Source organism: Mus caroli, chromosome 12 (assembly GCF_900094665.2).
Source record: "Mus caroli chromosome 12, CAROLI_EIJ_v1.1, whole genome shotgun sequence".
In the NCBI taxonomy this organism is placed as follows: Eukaryota; Metazoa; Chordata; class Mammalia; order Rodentia; family Muridae; genus Mus; species Mus caroli.
The window spans coordinates 112060746-112075260 of NC_034581.1; the positions used below are offsets into that span (position 1 = coordinate 112060746).

General features: G+C 47.0%; 1 protein-coding gene across 1 annotated transcript in view; it reads left to right on the forward strand.

The window, feature by feature from the left end:
* The window catches only part of Ptprn2 (protein tyrosine phosphatase receptor type N2), a 748763-nt gene that overhangs the window by 653082 nt on the left and 81166 nt on the right, over positions 1-14515 (forward strand). Inside the window, exon 14 of the mRNA XM_021179074.2 lies at positions 3263-3457. Within this exon, the coding sequence (XP_021034733.1) occupies positions 3263-3457 (195 nt within the window). The remainder of the gene's footprint in view (positions 1-3262; positions 3458-14515) is intronic.

Genomic DNA, 14515 nt, shown 5'->3' on the forward strand with positions numbered 1-14515 from the left:
GTGCCAGGTGTGGGCAGTGTGTAACCAAGAGAATGATCCTGGGGTGACATATACTGCAAAGATGTCTAAGGTACATTGAGGACCATGAAGTCACTGTTTGAGCCAGGGCAACTCTTATGTACAGTGACCTTCCCTAGCTGGGTAAAAGCATTTTTCTCAGGTCAATCCGCCTCTGGAGGCATTTCTTCTCTGACCCTGCTAAGCAAGGGAGGTTATATGGTAAACATTGGTTATTCCATAGAGGAAGAGGAGCTAGAAGGCTTATTCCTAAGAGTATGTGTGTCATGAAGAGGCAGGTAGATCAGAGCAGCTTAAGTGAAGATTCAAAACCGTGTCTTAGAACGGTGCCACCATCAGGGAGAGACAGAGAACCAAGCTCCTTCCCCTGGGATGCTGTCATCCTGTGCCAGCTCAGCATGGAAACCCTCATTCAGAACTCAGCCCAAGACTACCCTAGTGTCTCCTCCTTAGGAGCTGTTCAGTAGTGGGCCCCTCCTGGTGGCCCATGACCATGCTGCCTGTGAAGGCTCAGTGAGTGCTCTTAGCCAAGCTCTGAATGGTCTGTGACCTCAAGGAAGTCAGACCTGAGGCCCCCTTCTAAGTGGTGAACAAGCAAAGAATGGTCGTGAGCAGCTCACTGTGCCAGATTTGTCCTCAGTATTCTGTAGTTTTGGTTTGTTTTACGACCAGATCTATGTAAGGCCATAGTAAGACCTTCTGCCTCAGCCTCCCTAGTGCTGGGATTGCAAGTGTGCTTCCACACCTGGGTTATTTAACCCTCCACAACTGTGAAGTCAGTTCCGCTGTCACATTTTACAAGAGAGGAAACTGAGGCACAGAGTAGTTAGGCAGCATGTTCAAGTTCACAGAGACAGCGCTGAAGCCAGGACTCAGGAAGTGAAGGAATTTTGGCTCCAGGCATTATGAGTTAGTGGGTAATCAGGGATGTGTATCCTACAACTCAATGGGGGTAGGGTGGAGAGGAGACAATCAGATTCTACAGTCCTCTGCTTCATCCAGATCTCTCTCTATCCATGATACTGTAGCTCAGGTATGCTTGTGTCTGCATCCTCAGGGCCGCTCTGTGGAAATGCTAATCCTCTCTGGCTCCAGAAGGAACCAGAAAAGCTCTACATGGTGCCTCCACAGCTGCCTTCCTGCACACCAGTGGAGGCCAGTAGGGGGCTCAGATGGTCTCTGGACACAACCCCTATGTTTCTCCTGACTTGCCTCCAAGGCTTCACACAGCATTATCCTTAGCCCACCACTTACTCACCAGCTACACCCTCTCATTCAGACAGACAGACTCCATCTCTTCCTGCCTCTCACTCCCCAGCGCTGAGATTCCAGGTGTACAATGTCATGGCAGGCTTGTGTGGTACAAAAGACAGAACACAGAGGCTTCATGCATACCAGGAAAGCACTCCACCCACTGAGCTACACGCCCAGCCCTAGAGGACCATTTTAACATTCATTTCAGCCATGTGCAGTAAGCTCTGCTGGTTGATGTCAGGCGGTTTTCTCTGTGGAACACACCATACTACACATTCTATACACATGAGCTTTTACTCTTTCGTGTCAACTCTCATTACCTATTTTGAAGGGAAGAAACCAGGGTTGGAGGTTTCGAACGGCTTGTCCAAGTTCACATAAAGCGTATGTGTCCCAGCCAACATTCCATACAGGTTCCCTTGGGGGACACTTACTCTTCAGGCTAACCTCTTTGATTCGTGGCACAGATGGGTATATGGCTACTATGACTTCCTGTGTCCCTCCTCTAGGCTCATCCTGGGGGTACCCTGAATCTCAGCCTGAGCTTAATATTGTAAACCACAGGAGGTACCACACATCCATGGCATCCCTTCTGTGGGTAGAAAGGGAACAAGGTGTACATGTGCTTAGTTAGGTTAGCAACCTGCACCATCAGCCTGACAAGAGCCACTTCTGAGGGACATGGTGCCTGGTTGCTGGTTTGCTCTGCCTTGTTCTTGAGATTGTCAGAAAGTGAGCTGACAATTAAATTAAGAAGGAAAAAAAAAGAAAAAGAGGAACCTAGGTAGAAGGGAAAAAAGAAAGGCTGGACCGAGCTAGTCCTGTGGCCCCTTGTGTCAGAGGCCTTCCCCACTCAGAGAGGTCTTGTTTTCTGGGGTTTGCCTACTTTCTGGTCACATCCAGGGTCCCTATGATGACCTTCACTATCTCAGTTGCCTTCAAATTGTAAGGCTTACCTGGGCCACCAGCCGAAGTTGAGGCCCCCCCCTGTAGTAGTGTTGGGGTTTAACTCTGTTGTGGACCTGTGGGGGAGAGAAGGCACGGCATGGGTGTCTACTATAGAGAGGTGATGAGATGGGGGTGGGGCAGGCTCTGCACTGATGGTAGCTTTTGTGGGGATGTCTGAAGCCAGAGATAACAGCACCCCAGGGTGAATAAGATGAAGACATTCTTGTGTTCTTTGACCTTCTGCCTCTGCCTTTGGGTCACACTGGCAGCCAGAGCACAATTCTTTTTTTTTTTTTTTTTTTTCCTGCTGTCCTGTCAGTCTTAGCTGTACTTTTCAGTTCCTTTCTGACATCATTCCGTTTTTGTGACTTAAGTCACGGTTTCATTACTTCACACGCAAAGGGGCTCCGAGTAATGTCTAAGCTCTCAGAAACTTCCAGAATAAGTTCTTGTCTGTCTGGAGGTGGGAGCTAGAGGCCAAAGGTCAAGGCCAGAACCAAAGTGTCATGCTGCCAAGATCTTAGGATCCTCACATTTGTTCAGAGTGGGATTATTTGGGGATAGAAGAAAATGACACACTGAGCATGGCCCCACCTCGCAGTAGACTCCTGGTCTCCCACATGGCCTGTATTCTAATGGGAAAGGAAAGATTCTAACTTGATCTAACTGCTGCATTGTTCTTGACCAGAATAAGACAAAAAGACTGCTTTAGAAGTCTATGTGGTGATGGAGTTGTGTCTGCTCGTGGGTACACGTGTGCATGTGTACACATAGGTGTGAACTGACATGTTGGTTCTTAGGGCTGACTTGCTTCAGTGGCCTGTAGATCTCGCAAGGTATAAGGACAGTGCCTCAAACACACTGATGGGCATGCTGAATCCTTACAGTCCATCTGGTGGCCAAAAGAAAATTCCTTCTAGCATAGGCTTGACTGGTACTGAGTGGGCAGGTAAAGAGGGTGGGCTTGCAGTTCTGTAGGATCACTAAGTAAGTTTTCTTGAAGGCTACTGATCCTTTGACTGTACCTATGGTTGTCTTGCAGGAGCTATGCCGCCAGCGTATGGCTGTTCGGCCACAGGACCGCTCTGAGGGACCACATACATCACGCATCAACAGTGTCTCATCCCAGTTCAGTGATGGGCCGATGCCTAGTCCTTCGGCTCGGAGCAGCACTTCATCCTGGTCTGAGGAGCCTGTGCAGTCCAACATGGACATCTCTACTGGCCACATGATCCTGGTAAGGCTTACATACTCTAAAATACTTCTGACTTCTGTGAAGGAATGATAGGCAGAGGTAGGGTGTGTTTTCCCTATAACGATTGTGTTCTACCAGTGTCTCTCTGTCAGCTGCTCCCTAACCTTGGAAGTTGTTAGAATCTCTTCGTGAGTCCTAGATATAAACAAAAGGTGTGTTCACCATTGAACTCTTTCTGTCCTGCTTGGAGCACACATGTGCACATGCACACATGCTCCCTTGGGCTTGAGATGGAATGTGTGCCTTTTAGTGATGGCTAAAAGCCAGTGTATGCCAGTCTGTTGCCTTTTGACTAATTGAAAGCGGCTGTTGCCTCCTTCACCCTGTTCCCAACCCAACAAATGCTGTCTGAGTTTTTTAAAAAAATCAACAAATGTCATTCACGGGTATTGTGAAGCTTGAAGATGAGGGGGAAGGAGGAGGTATGAGCTGTCTTCAGTCACCAGAGCCATTCAAGGCCCTTTTGCTGACACACATAGCTTCATGGCAGGGTCGTGACTTTCCCTGGTATATTTTCTCTGCAGTGACCAAGGATGGAGAGTCTGTGCTGCCTAGTGGTACACTATTGCTGTCCAAGTTTCATTGACAGAGATATCTATGACTCAGAGCTTCTTCGGGCTGTCCCTTGGCCATCCTAACAGTGGGCACCTTCCTGTTGAGGGAACTCGAGACAGATACAAACAACATGTGCTTGTGTTATTTTTTTCAAGTGGGAATGGGGTCTCTTCCAGCCTGAGGCAGAGTCCAGTTCCCTGTTTTGGAAGCAACTGCTGTGATCCTGGCTCAGGGAAATACAGTTACTCTCCGGTCTCAAGACAACCCTGTAAGTTGTCCTGATACTCTTACCTTGGAGTGCCTTCCTTAGCTGATTTATCTGGTCACAGTATGGTCTGGTGGCCACAGGAAGCTGGAAAACTATTTATTTCTAGCAAGTCTCCTGGCAAACCCAATAGACCAGGCAGAAGCCATACTGACCAAGAAGATTCTATACATATCCAAGTCAAGGATCTTGCTAACCAAGACCCAGTTGGACATACAGAGGCAGAAGTGGACAGAAGTCCACAGCCCAAATGACACATGACTTCTCACATGCTGTCCGTGATTTGTCCTTGTTCTGCTTGGTTCTGTTTCTTCTTAAAAGAGGGGAACCCCACACTGCTGTTCTGGGATAGAGGCAGTAGGAGAGGACTTCTCACACCCGGGCAGACAGCGTTACCCTTTACTCTGCAGACATATCATGCTCCTAGTTCATTCTTGACACATATGTTAATTGTACACATCCATGGAGTTCAGGGTTCCCAGTCCCTTCTTGTGGCAGATGTCCTCCTTACCGACAGCGATCACTGAACTTAGATCTGACTTCTCAAGGGCTTCAACATTCATCCCTTTTAGAAACACCACTGAGAAGTGCAGGTCCACAATGAGACGGAGCTGGGGTGAAGGAGTCAGCCTATGTGCATGTCAGCAGGGGTTCACATCAGCTCGTGTGACTTTGCGGTCACTTCGTGACTTCAGGTTACAAGTTAATGATACCTTGTGTCTATGTGATGTATTTAATACATTTTTTAAAAGGAGAAACTGTGTTTGGACATGAATGGCAATTCTTATGTCCAGGGTGGGGGGCTCAACCTATAACTAGCCAAGACCTCACTGACCTAAAGCAAAGCTGTCTAAGTAGAGGTCAGCGGTGCCACTGGAACCCATCACAGGTATCTTCCTGAATGTAGCAGAGGCTTCATCCACTTTCCACACTGGATCTAGAAATACATTCAGATCTATGAAGGTCCCATTTGCCCAGCCTCACATTCCCTTTTTCCAAACTGTAAGTCCCAGGGGAGTCAGGTATTTCTAGGAAATGCTGCTTCTACAGCAGGAGATGTGCCCCAATGCCTTCTCCCAGGAGGCAGGACTACCCAGTCACTGAAGCCATGAAGGCCTGGGTTACGCTTTAGATTTCTGTTTTCTCCACACCCAGTAGTCCCACCTCCCTTTTCAGGAGGTACGTTGTGTTACAGAGGGTCCTGTCTCAGAATTTCTCTGATACAAGACCCAAGAAGCCCAGAACGCTGGGCACTTTTCCCAGATCCCAGACACTTAGTACACAGGCAATGAAACTCCTCTCAGACTTCAGAAGAATGGATCTGGGCCAGGGTTGAGGCCAAGGAAGCATGTGTCCAGCAACTCAGGGTCAAGTCCTATGCTGGTCCTCTCTGCACAGGCTGTGGGAGCCACGCACGTCAGCCCTTTGCAATTGACCTTGGCTCATTAGAGCCACAGGGAAGGTAATTGCAGTGATCAGTCACCCTGACCCTCAGTGGGGAAGTGCTTGCTAATTGGCCAGCTGGCAAGACAAATGAGCTGAACCGCACGCAGGGCAGGGATGAGTGAAGAGGCCACTGGGTATTCAGTCACAATATTGGTCCAGTGGAGCATGGGGGCAAAGTGTGTTGTTTGAGCTTAAAGACTAAAGAAAGGGATTGAGAGACACTGCTGCTAGAGGATGGAGTTCAATCCCCAGCACCTACACAGAAGCTTGCAACCATCTGTAAACTCCAGTTCTGGGAATCTGACGCCCTCTTCTGGCCTCCATGGGCACTGCACACATGTGGCACAAAAACACACATGCCAGAAAAACACCTGTACACATAAATGGTTTTTTAAAAGACTGAAGAACAACAACAACAAAATGGTTTTAACTCCAGGTTGGCAGTAAGTGTACCCCATAAAGCCATGCTGACCCAAAATTGAACACTAGAATATATGTAGCTACTAGATATGTCCCCTGTGATGAGATACTCAAGTGTTCCAGTAAGCATGACCTCTGTGGGAAGCCATGTTCTACATGGCTCTTCCTGCACAGTTCATGTTCTGTACTTTCAAGCAAGGTTATAAAAACAAGACCCCTTGGAATCGCTGTCCGTTCACAGGCCAAGGACTCAAGTTTCAAGGAGACTCGCACAGGAAGAAAAAGTTTCCACCAGATAACAGGCTGGGACCTTACTGGGCTGTGTCACCTCCAGTGGATCACCCACAGAGACAGGCAGTCACTAGCAGAAGAACCAAGCACCTACAGTCACAGTGAAGCCACAAAGTAAAGGAAGCAGGTCGCCACCCAAGGCCATGCTCGGAAAGCCCAGCCTCTTCTACAGCTAGACTTTGATGTTCTTGTTGTTATCATCCTTCTGTCTTTATTTTCTTCAAAAGTGCCCTCTAGAATATTTTATTTTTGATCAACATGGTAATTGTACATATGCATGGGGTTCAGCATGATATTTCAGCATGTGCACTCAGCGTGTGTTGTTCATCAAATCAATTCTCCCTCATCCATCCTCCTCCAACCTCTGGTGACGACTGCTCTACATTCAGCATGAGGGGACAGAAGCCTCCATGCAGGGAGAGAGAAAGCATGATAGTAATACACAGTGAATCACTGGTCATGTGAACTGGTGGAACAGGAAAGCACTGCACAGAGGGAAATAAGCCAGATACAGAAACACAAGCATCCTACATATTCTTTCTCATGCAGAGGAAAGCACCTTTTAATAACTCAACGTTTCTTGGGGCTGGGAAGATGGCTCAGTGGGTACAGAGACCTACTACCAAGACTGACAACCTGAGTTCAATCCTAGTACCCACACAGAAGGTGAGACCAACTTCTATAATCCGTCACCCTCTGGCCTCTAAAGGGCACTGTATGCACACACACAGCCATGTACACTAAATAAGTAAATAAAATATAATAAAATGTACAAATCTCTGCTGGGCATGGTTGTGCATACCTTTAATTCTAGCACTCAAAAGGCAGAGGCAGGAGGATTTCTGAGATTTAGGCATCTTGGTCTATGTATGGAGTTCCAGGGCTACACAGTGATACCCTGTCTTTAAATAATTAAGAAATTAATTTTTAGTTTTTAGTTTTTACAAGTGTTTTAAAAGCAGAACCACCATAGAGTAGAACTACAGCCGCCCTGGGAATATACCCAGAGGAATCTACAGCAGCATGCAAAGAGAGCCTACACAGCTATCTTTATTATTGCACTGCTCAGAATAGCCAAGTTACAGAGCCAGTCTATGCGCACATCAGCAGGTGGTTGGTAAAGAAATGTGATTCCGATGTAGGGTGGAGTACTAGTCAGCTATAAAGAAGGGTGGAGTCTATGCTATCTGTGGGAACCAGAGATCATCATGAAAAACAAGCCCCACTTGGGAAAAAGACTTGATGCTTCTCAGATGCAGAACCTAAACTTTGGAAAAGACATAAGTATGCACATAATAGGAGGACCAGTTGGGGAGAATAGAGGTCGAGTGGGAAGGGAGGGAGGAAAAAAAAAGAGGGTTTTTGGTGTGAACAAGATCAAGAGATGTTGGTGGCTCATGCCTTTAATCCCAGCACTCGGGAAGCAGAGGCAGGCGGATTTCTGAGTTCGAGGTCAGTCTGGTCTACAAAGTGAGTTGCAGGACAGCCAGGGCTACACAGAGAAACCCTGTCTGGAAAAAACAAACAAACAAAAAGACAGACAGACAGAAGGAAATAGCAACAAACTCTATAACTTTCCATAATTTTAAACACTGGCGCTTTTTATAGGATTCCAAGTTTGAGGGCTGTTGAGGTGACTCAGTGGTATGAGTGTTTGCTGCCTGACATCCTGAGTTCAGATTCCAGCCCCAACATAAAAGATGTTAGACATGGATGTGTGCATGCCTGTAACCCCAGGACTTCGGGGAAGACAGGAGGATGGCCTGAGCGTGGTGGTCACTGAGAGAGCTCATCTTAAAATAACAAGGCAAAGAGGAACAGAACAAGCAGGACACCCGACAACTTCCTCTGGCCTCTGCACAAGTGCACAAACCCCCATACATATACTACACTCACTCACACACACTCTCTCTTTCATACACACACACACATGAAGTTAGGTGGTGGCATATAATTAAAACTCCAGTACTTTCAGACTGAGGCAGGAGAATTGCCAGTTTGAAATAAACCTGGGCTATGGAACAAGACTCTGCCTTAAGAAACCAGAAGTTATAAAACAAAACAAAACAACAAAGATTTCAGTTAGTTTTGAAGGAGCTCAGGGAATGATCCTGGTGCGCTGGGGCCTCTTCACAGCAGCAGCTTTGGAAGATGTGGGCTACCTCGTAAGAAGTGGGTTGAGTGGCAGAACAGGGGTTGCCGTCTTGGAGAAGGTGAGTAGAGGCTGATATATGGTACAGGCTGCCTGGCTAATAGCTGGAAACTGTCACTAGTACAGCTCACACTCTTCTGAAGAGATGCTAACAATGTGAGATGTTCAGGTGAGGTCAGAACTTTGTGGACAAGGACTGACACTAAAGTGACCCTTTAAGACCATCCTAGTGCCACTGAACTGTAAGAGTATGGGGACCTGCCTTCTGGAGAAAGCCTCACTTAAGATAGGGATGCAGACTGAGTTTACAATATTCCCATACCGTGTCTGCCTTCTGTGGGGAGATGTTTCCACACGACTAGCCTCATGAAGAGCTAAGAACCTTAACTGCATCTTAAGATTCACTTGTGAGTCAACAAAGCATCATGGCAGGGAAGTGGGGGGGGGGTGGATGTGTGTGCAGAGGGGCAGTCATGAGCAAATATCAGTTGATTGCCTGCCCACTCCATTGGTATCAAGAGCTGGGAGCTTCCAGGGCAGGAACGTGTGCAAAAGAGAGTGAGTCTGTTCATCGCTGTTGGGCCCACAGGGTTTAGTGAAGGAAAGCAACCTGAATGAGAACATTTTAAAACTACTTCTATGCTCACAGCGAAAGTAGAGTGTGGCAGAGGCCTGGGTCCCCTTACTCTTCGCTATGACTAGCTCCTTTGAGTCATTGTATAGTACAATCCCTAGAAACCCACCAAGCAAGACCCAAGGCTGGGCCCATTTCACAGATGAAGATAATAAAATCCAGTGCTGATGTAAAATCATAAATCCCAAAAAGTTCCAACATGGGATCAATGGCTTCTCATCACTGAGAACAGAAGACAGCCTCTGAGCACCAGCAAAGTACAGGGCTCTGCTGAGAGTCACTGGGTTATGCCTTTTTCTCGTGGACTTCAGATGGAGAAGCCAAAGGTCTAGAGGTACAAAGCAACCCGTGTCCATACTGTAAATGACCAGGGGCCAGCACAGGATAGGACCTTCCAGAGCAGCCACAAGGCTAGGAGAAGGGTGTCGGCTTAGGGTGTGAGGCTGGGCTTGGGATGTTGGGTCAGGCTTAGTATGGAACCAGGCTCAAGAGGCAGGATTGTGCTCTGCAGGGCCTCAGCTCAGGGTTTGCAGGGCCTCAGCTCAGGGTTTGCAGCCAGGCATGTGGTATAGTCACAGGTATAGAGTATAGAGTCTTTCTTCAGCCTGGCCCTGTTGGACTCAGACCACTGACACTGACAATCAGTGCTCAGCTTCTTCCTGCTCCTAAGTGTCCTCCTAAGTGCTGAAGGTGAGCTGAAAACCAGGAGCTGGTCATTTAGACACAGAAACACAAGAGTCCCTACTGTGTGCTTGCCTGTGGCCAACGTGGCATGAGCCCCACCAATTCCTTCTGCATGGAGGACATACTCTGAATAAGGGTGAGCACTGGCCTTCAAACCCATGCGTGTACCACAGAGCCAGGACAGAATGGATATTTATTAATAATTAGATTGTTTATTCCATTCTCTTCTCCCAATGTTCAGTTACTTGTCTGTGGGTGATGGCAGCAATGCCATCCCAGAAGAAGCAAAAGTCAACTCTCTAGGGCAAAGTTTAAGGACAAAACCCAAACACACATTAAAAAAAAAAAAAGATCTTGTCAGAGTTTAAGCTGCCATATAAGTGTACATCTGGGTGTCTCAGGCACACACACTTCTGTGTGCAAGACTGTGAATTACATTGACTCAGGGCAGGGCTGCTCTGAGACAGACACCCACTTCCCAGGTATCAGTGAAAAGAACATTCTGGAACGCAAGTGGGAGGCTGTACTGGGTCTTCTAGGACTGAAGCCTAAGATAGGAATTAAATCCTGTGGTCCTGGAAACCCAGAAGTCCAGCATAGCAGGCTGCTTTCTCCCAAGGCCTGTCCTCAGCATCAAGTTGACAGCTTTTCAGGTCACAGCCTTTCTCCCCCACACCCTAGGCAAGCTGAGCGTGTACTAAGCCCTCCCTCGATGTCATCTACCACAGGTTCTGGTGACAGGATGTTCTCTGGCTGCAGGGTAAGCTGTGATAAATCCCACTGCTTTCCAGAGGAGAGCCAAGCCACTCATCCCGTATCATTCAGGTGCTGACACCCCTGGATGAAGAGCCGGCAGCATTCATTAAGGTCCTAAGGCAGTTCAGGAAGCTCATTTGCTTCAGGCCAAGCTCAAGTTGCAGTGAGTGCTAGCCAGTGCTCACAGAGGAACAGGGAACCCAGAATGTGTCGGGGAAGGATGCTGTAGGCAATTTCTGCCAGCCTCACAGGCCGCTGGAGCCCCATTAGCAAAGCCATCCTGCACTGCCACCCACACTTCCCATGAGCTACCTTTGCACCTCTGCCAGTATGACGCAGAATACTTTTGGACCCTCCTATGGGGTAACCTCCTGGCCTCTCATGGTCAGGGCTGTGATGCCAGCTCTTTATGGGTAGCATGGGTGTAATATAGGCAGAGCATTGGTTGGAATCTTTTTTACTTGGCAGTTATCTTGTGGTTTGGGTGGGTAAAGGCGGGGCTCTTTTCATTATTAAAAAAAAAAAACATCTGAACATCTAATTGGTTATATAAAGCATTCGAGTTGCTGTTACTCAGCTTCTCTGCCTTCTGGATTTCTGTTCTCATCTCTTCTACCTTGTATTTGGCTTCTTAAAGAAAAATGTCACGGGCCAGTTTCAACCAGACCCCAGCACACAGCAAGGCCCTGCCATGGCTTATGCATATCACATGCATGCTGAGGTAGATTGGTGTCTCCTGAGGGTGGGTAGCACACAAAGACTCTATGGAAGACGGGTGAGTAAGAAGATGCAGCTGCCCCTGGTGGGTCGTGATGGGCGTCTGGGGTGATATGTGGATCTGGCACCCCTGACCGCAAGCTCTTCTTTATTGTTGCTTTAAAGGTTATCTTCTTTTCTACCATTTCCACTCTTTGTAGACCTTGTAGTGATGAAGTGAGTAAAACAGAATAAATAAACATCCTATTAGTATTCACTGAGTGAAGTATTAAAAAAAAAAAAAAAACCAACACACTAAGGCTGGAACCAGCAGCCTCACTAATGACATTCACCAGGGGAAGCTGGGAAACCCGTGTCTGAAACAGGATTCAAAGGTGTCATTCATCCAGCGTTTTCTGAGTGCTGGTGACAGAGATGCCTGCAAGCTGACTGGGCCATGCTACATAGATCTGGCAGGTGAGCCAAGCCCAGAGGTATGTGCTGGGCCTACTTTGTACCTCCATACCCATGGCTCACAAGCACACTGAGCTCGGTTGAAAGACAGCTGTACTATTCCAACAGACTCACTTGGCTGTTCACATACTTAGATAAAATTAATGTAATTTATAAAATATAAGTACTGAGTTTCCATCAGACCACACAGCTCCATAAACATCATGAGTGCGTATAACTGCTTGGCATTTGCCATCATTGTATGCTTAGCATTGCTCTGAATGAAAGTAACCCTTGTCTTGCTCTTGGGAAGCTTACAGTCAGTCTAGGGTGAAGAGCTAGAGAAAGGTAAGCTAGAGACATGTGCTTTTATGCTTCCCTGGAAGACCTGATCCTTCATGGTGGATGTTGACACAAGGTCTTTGTTGCTAAGAAGCAACCTTGTGGGACAAGGAGGAAATCCTAGAAGTGGCTCAGCCTCACAGGACACTCAGGGCTATTTGTGATTAGAAGACTTGCAGAAGAAACAGGCCACTGAACGGCAGTGTGTGAGTCTATGACCCCATTCACATGAATTACTGTGTTTTTATTGAACCAAAAGGCCTGCATTCCCTTCCTCAAAGATCCTGTCTGTTTACCGGAAGGCATTAAGAGACAGCATCTATTGAAGGACAGGGCCCCAGTCACAGTCCACAGATGGTATCCTCTCCTGGAGCAAGAAAGGACAGCACAGAGAAGACGGTAGCACAGGGCCAGAGACACTGTGTTATAGTGTGACATTAAACATCATGGTCTCCACATCTCCCATCTATGAAACAGGACTAATGATGGTTCCCTCCCGCCCCAACTCCTCCCCTCCCATGTCTCTCCTATATCCCCAACACTTATCCTTCCCCATGTCACATGCTTTGTCTGGAACCCCACTGAGTCCTCTGGTGCTGCCTGTAAGGTCCTAAGTGCAGGACCATCTACTTAAAGCACAGTCTCTCCTAGATCATATCCTCAAATTCCTCACCATCGATTGCTAACTCCCCTCATCTCAGGGTGGGGCTCCATGAGCACCTCCTCTATCCATGCTGGGAACGAGGCTGATTTGCTCTTGGCCAGCTCTCTGCTGTGAGTTCCTGTGTGCAATGGGCCATGTCGTACCTGGCAAATACCATTATTTCCCTGAAGGTGTCCACTACCTCTGACTCTTACAATCTTTCCACTTCCTCTTCCATGATGATTCCCAAGCCTTGGTCATATAGATTTCCCATGTAAAGCTTAGCACTTTCCAGTCTCATTCTTCGTTGACTATACTGTTGGGTGTCTGTCTTAGTTGCCATCTACTGCAAAAGAGACCTTTCTGATGAGGGCTGAGAGATAGGTATATCCATGGGTTTAAATGTAAGAACTTAGGGGTAGTATATTAGAACTTTTTTTTTTCTTTCTCTAAACCTACTGTGATCTCTGAATCTGAGAATTCTTGCCTTCTGTTAATTCTGTTTGGTTTTCTATAGAAGAGTTGACTCTAATATCCTGTATGGGTAAATAAGTACTCTGCCTCTGAGCTAATATTCTCATTCCACCATTTATGATTTAAAATTGACTCTGTCATCATCTCTTGAAGTAGAAGTATATTTGGCATTCCTAGCTCTTCAATCTTTTTCATATCTTCACTCTTTATCTCTGCCTTGTGTTCACAGGAACTTCCCTAAGTCTGTCCTCTAGCACATGAGACCTCTCTTCAGCAGTATCTACAATCTAACCCACCCACTGTATTTATAATTTCGCTTGCAGCTGTTCAGTTCATTTTCACACCTGTCTGGCGTGATCTCCAGTGTCTCTACTTTTAATACCTTTGAGGTGGTAAGCAAGCACATTGTGTGATTGCTCTTCCCAAGCTCCCAAGGCCTCTCCTCTCTGGCCTGTTTGTTTCTGTGCCTGGTACAGCTGTTGTCTTGCCATGTTCAGACTCACAGCTCCTTAGAGTGGGCTTGGACCTCAGGATTTGTGTGTGTGTGTGTGTGACCTTGTGCTAAAGTAACCACTTAGTGAGGGTTAGTGTGTGTGTTTGTCAGACACTGCAGACTGCCATGAAACCATGGCCATTTTCTCATTGGTGTTCACCTCTGAGCGTCCCAGATGCGTCAGATGTGGTTGATTTGAACCTTAATTGTAGATAAGGCTCATGGTTTAAAAGACTCAGAACATCGCCGTTTCCATAGGAACAGACATGCTGTGCACCTCTTCACGGAGCATGCAGGCTTCACAGGGTTCTAGCTTATAGGGAGTTTCATATCCCTTCCCTGCCTCCTGTGGGGCTTTGTTTTGTTGTTTTTGGTGGCGGTGGTGCTGATGGTGGTGGTGGTTTTTCTATATAGAGAGACCCTAGTTTTAGATGGAGAAAATTACGTTGGCCTGCCCCTCTCTCAAGAATTTGGATGGCACTTCTCTCCTCTTCATATTGTATTCCTGGACATAGCCCTTAGTTCTTTGTTCTGTAAATTGATGGCTACCATCTTTCCAATGTCTGTTGGGTTTTGAGATGTCTTGTAGAGGAAGACACTTGAGGCTTTCTTGTTATTTTTTTTTAATGTTACTAGAAATGCTATGTACAGATTAAGCACAGGGTGCAGTGAAGTGCTGTTCTGCATGGAATCTCATATCCTACTGACCGCTGCATCTAAATACCACCCTCATTCT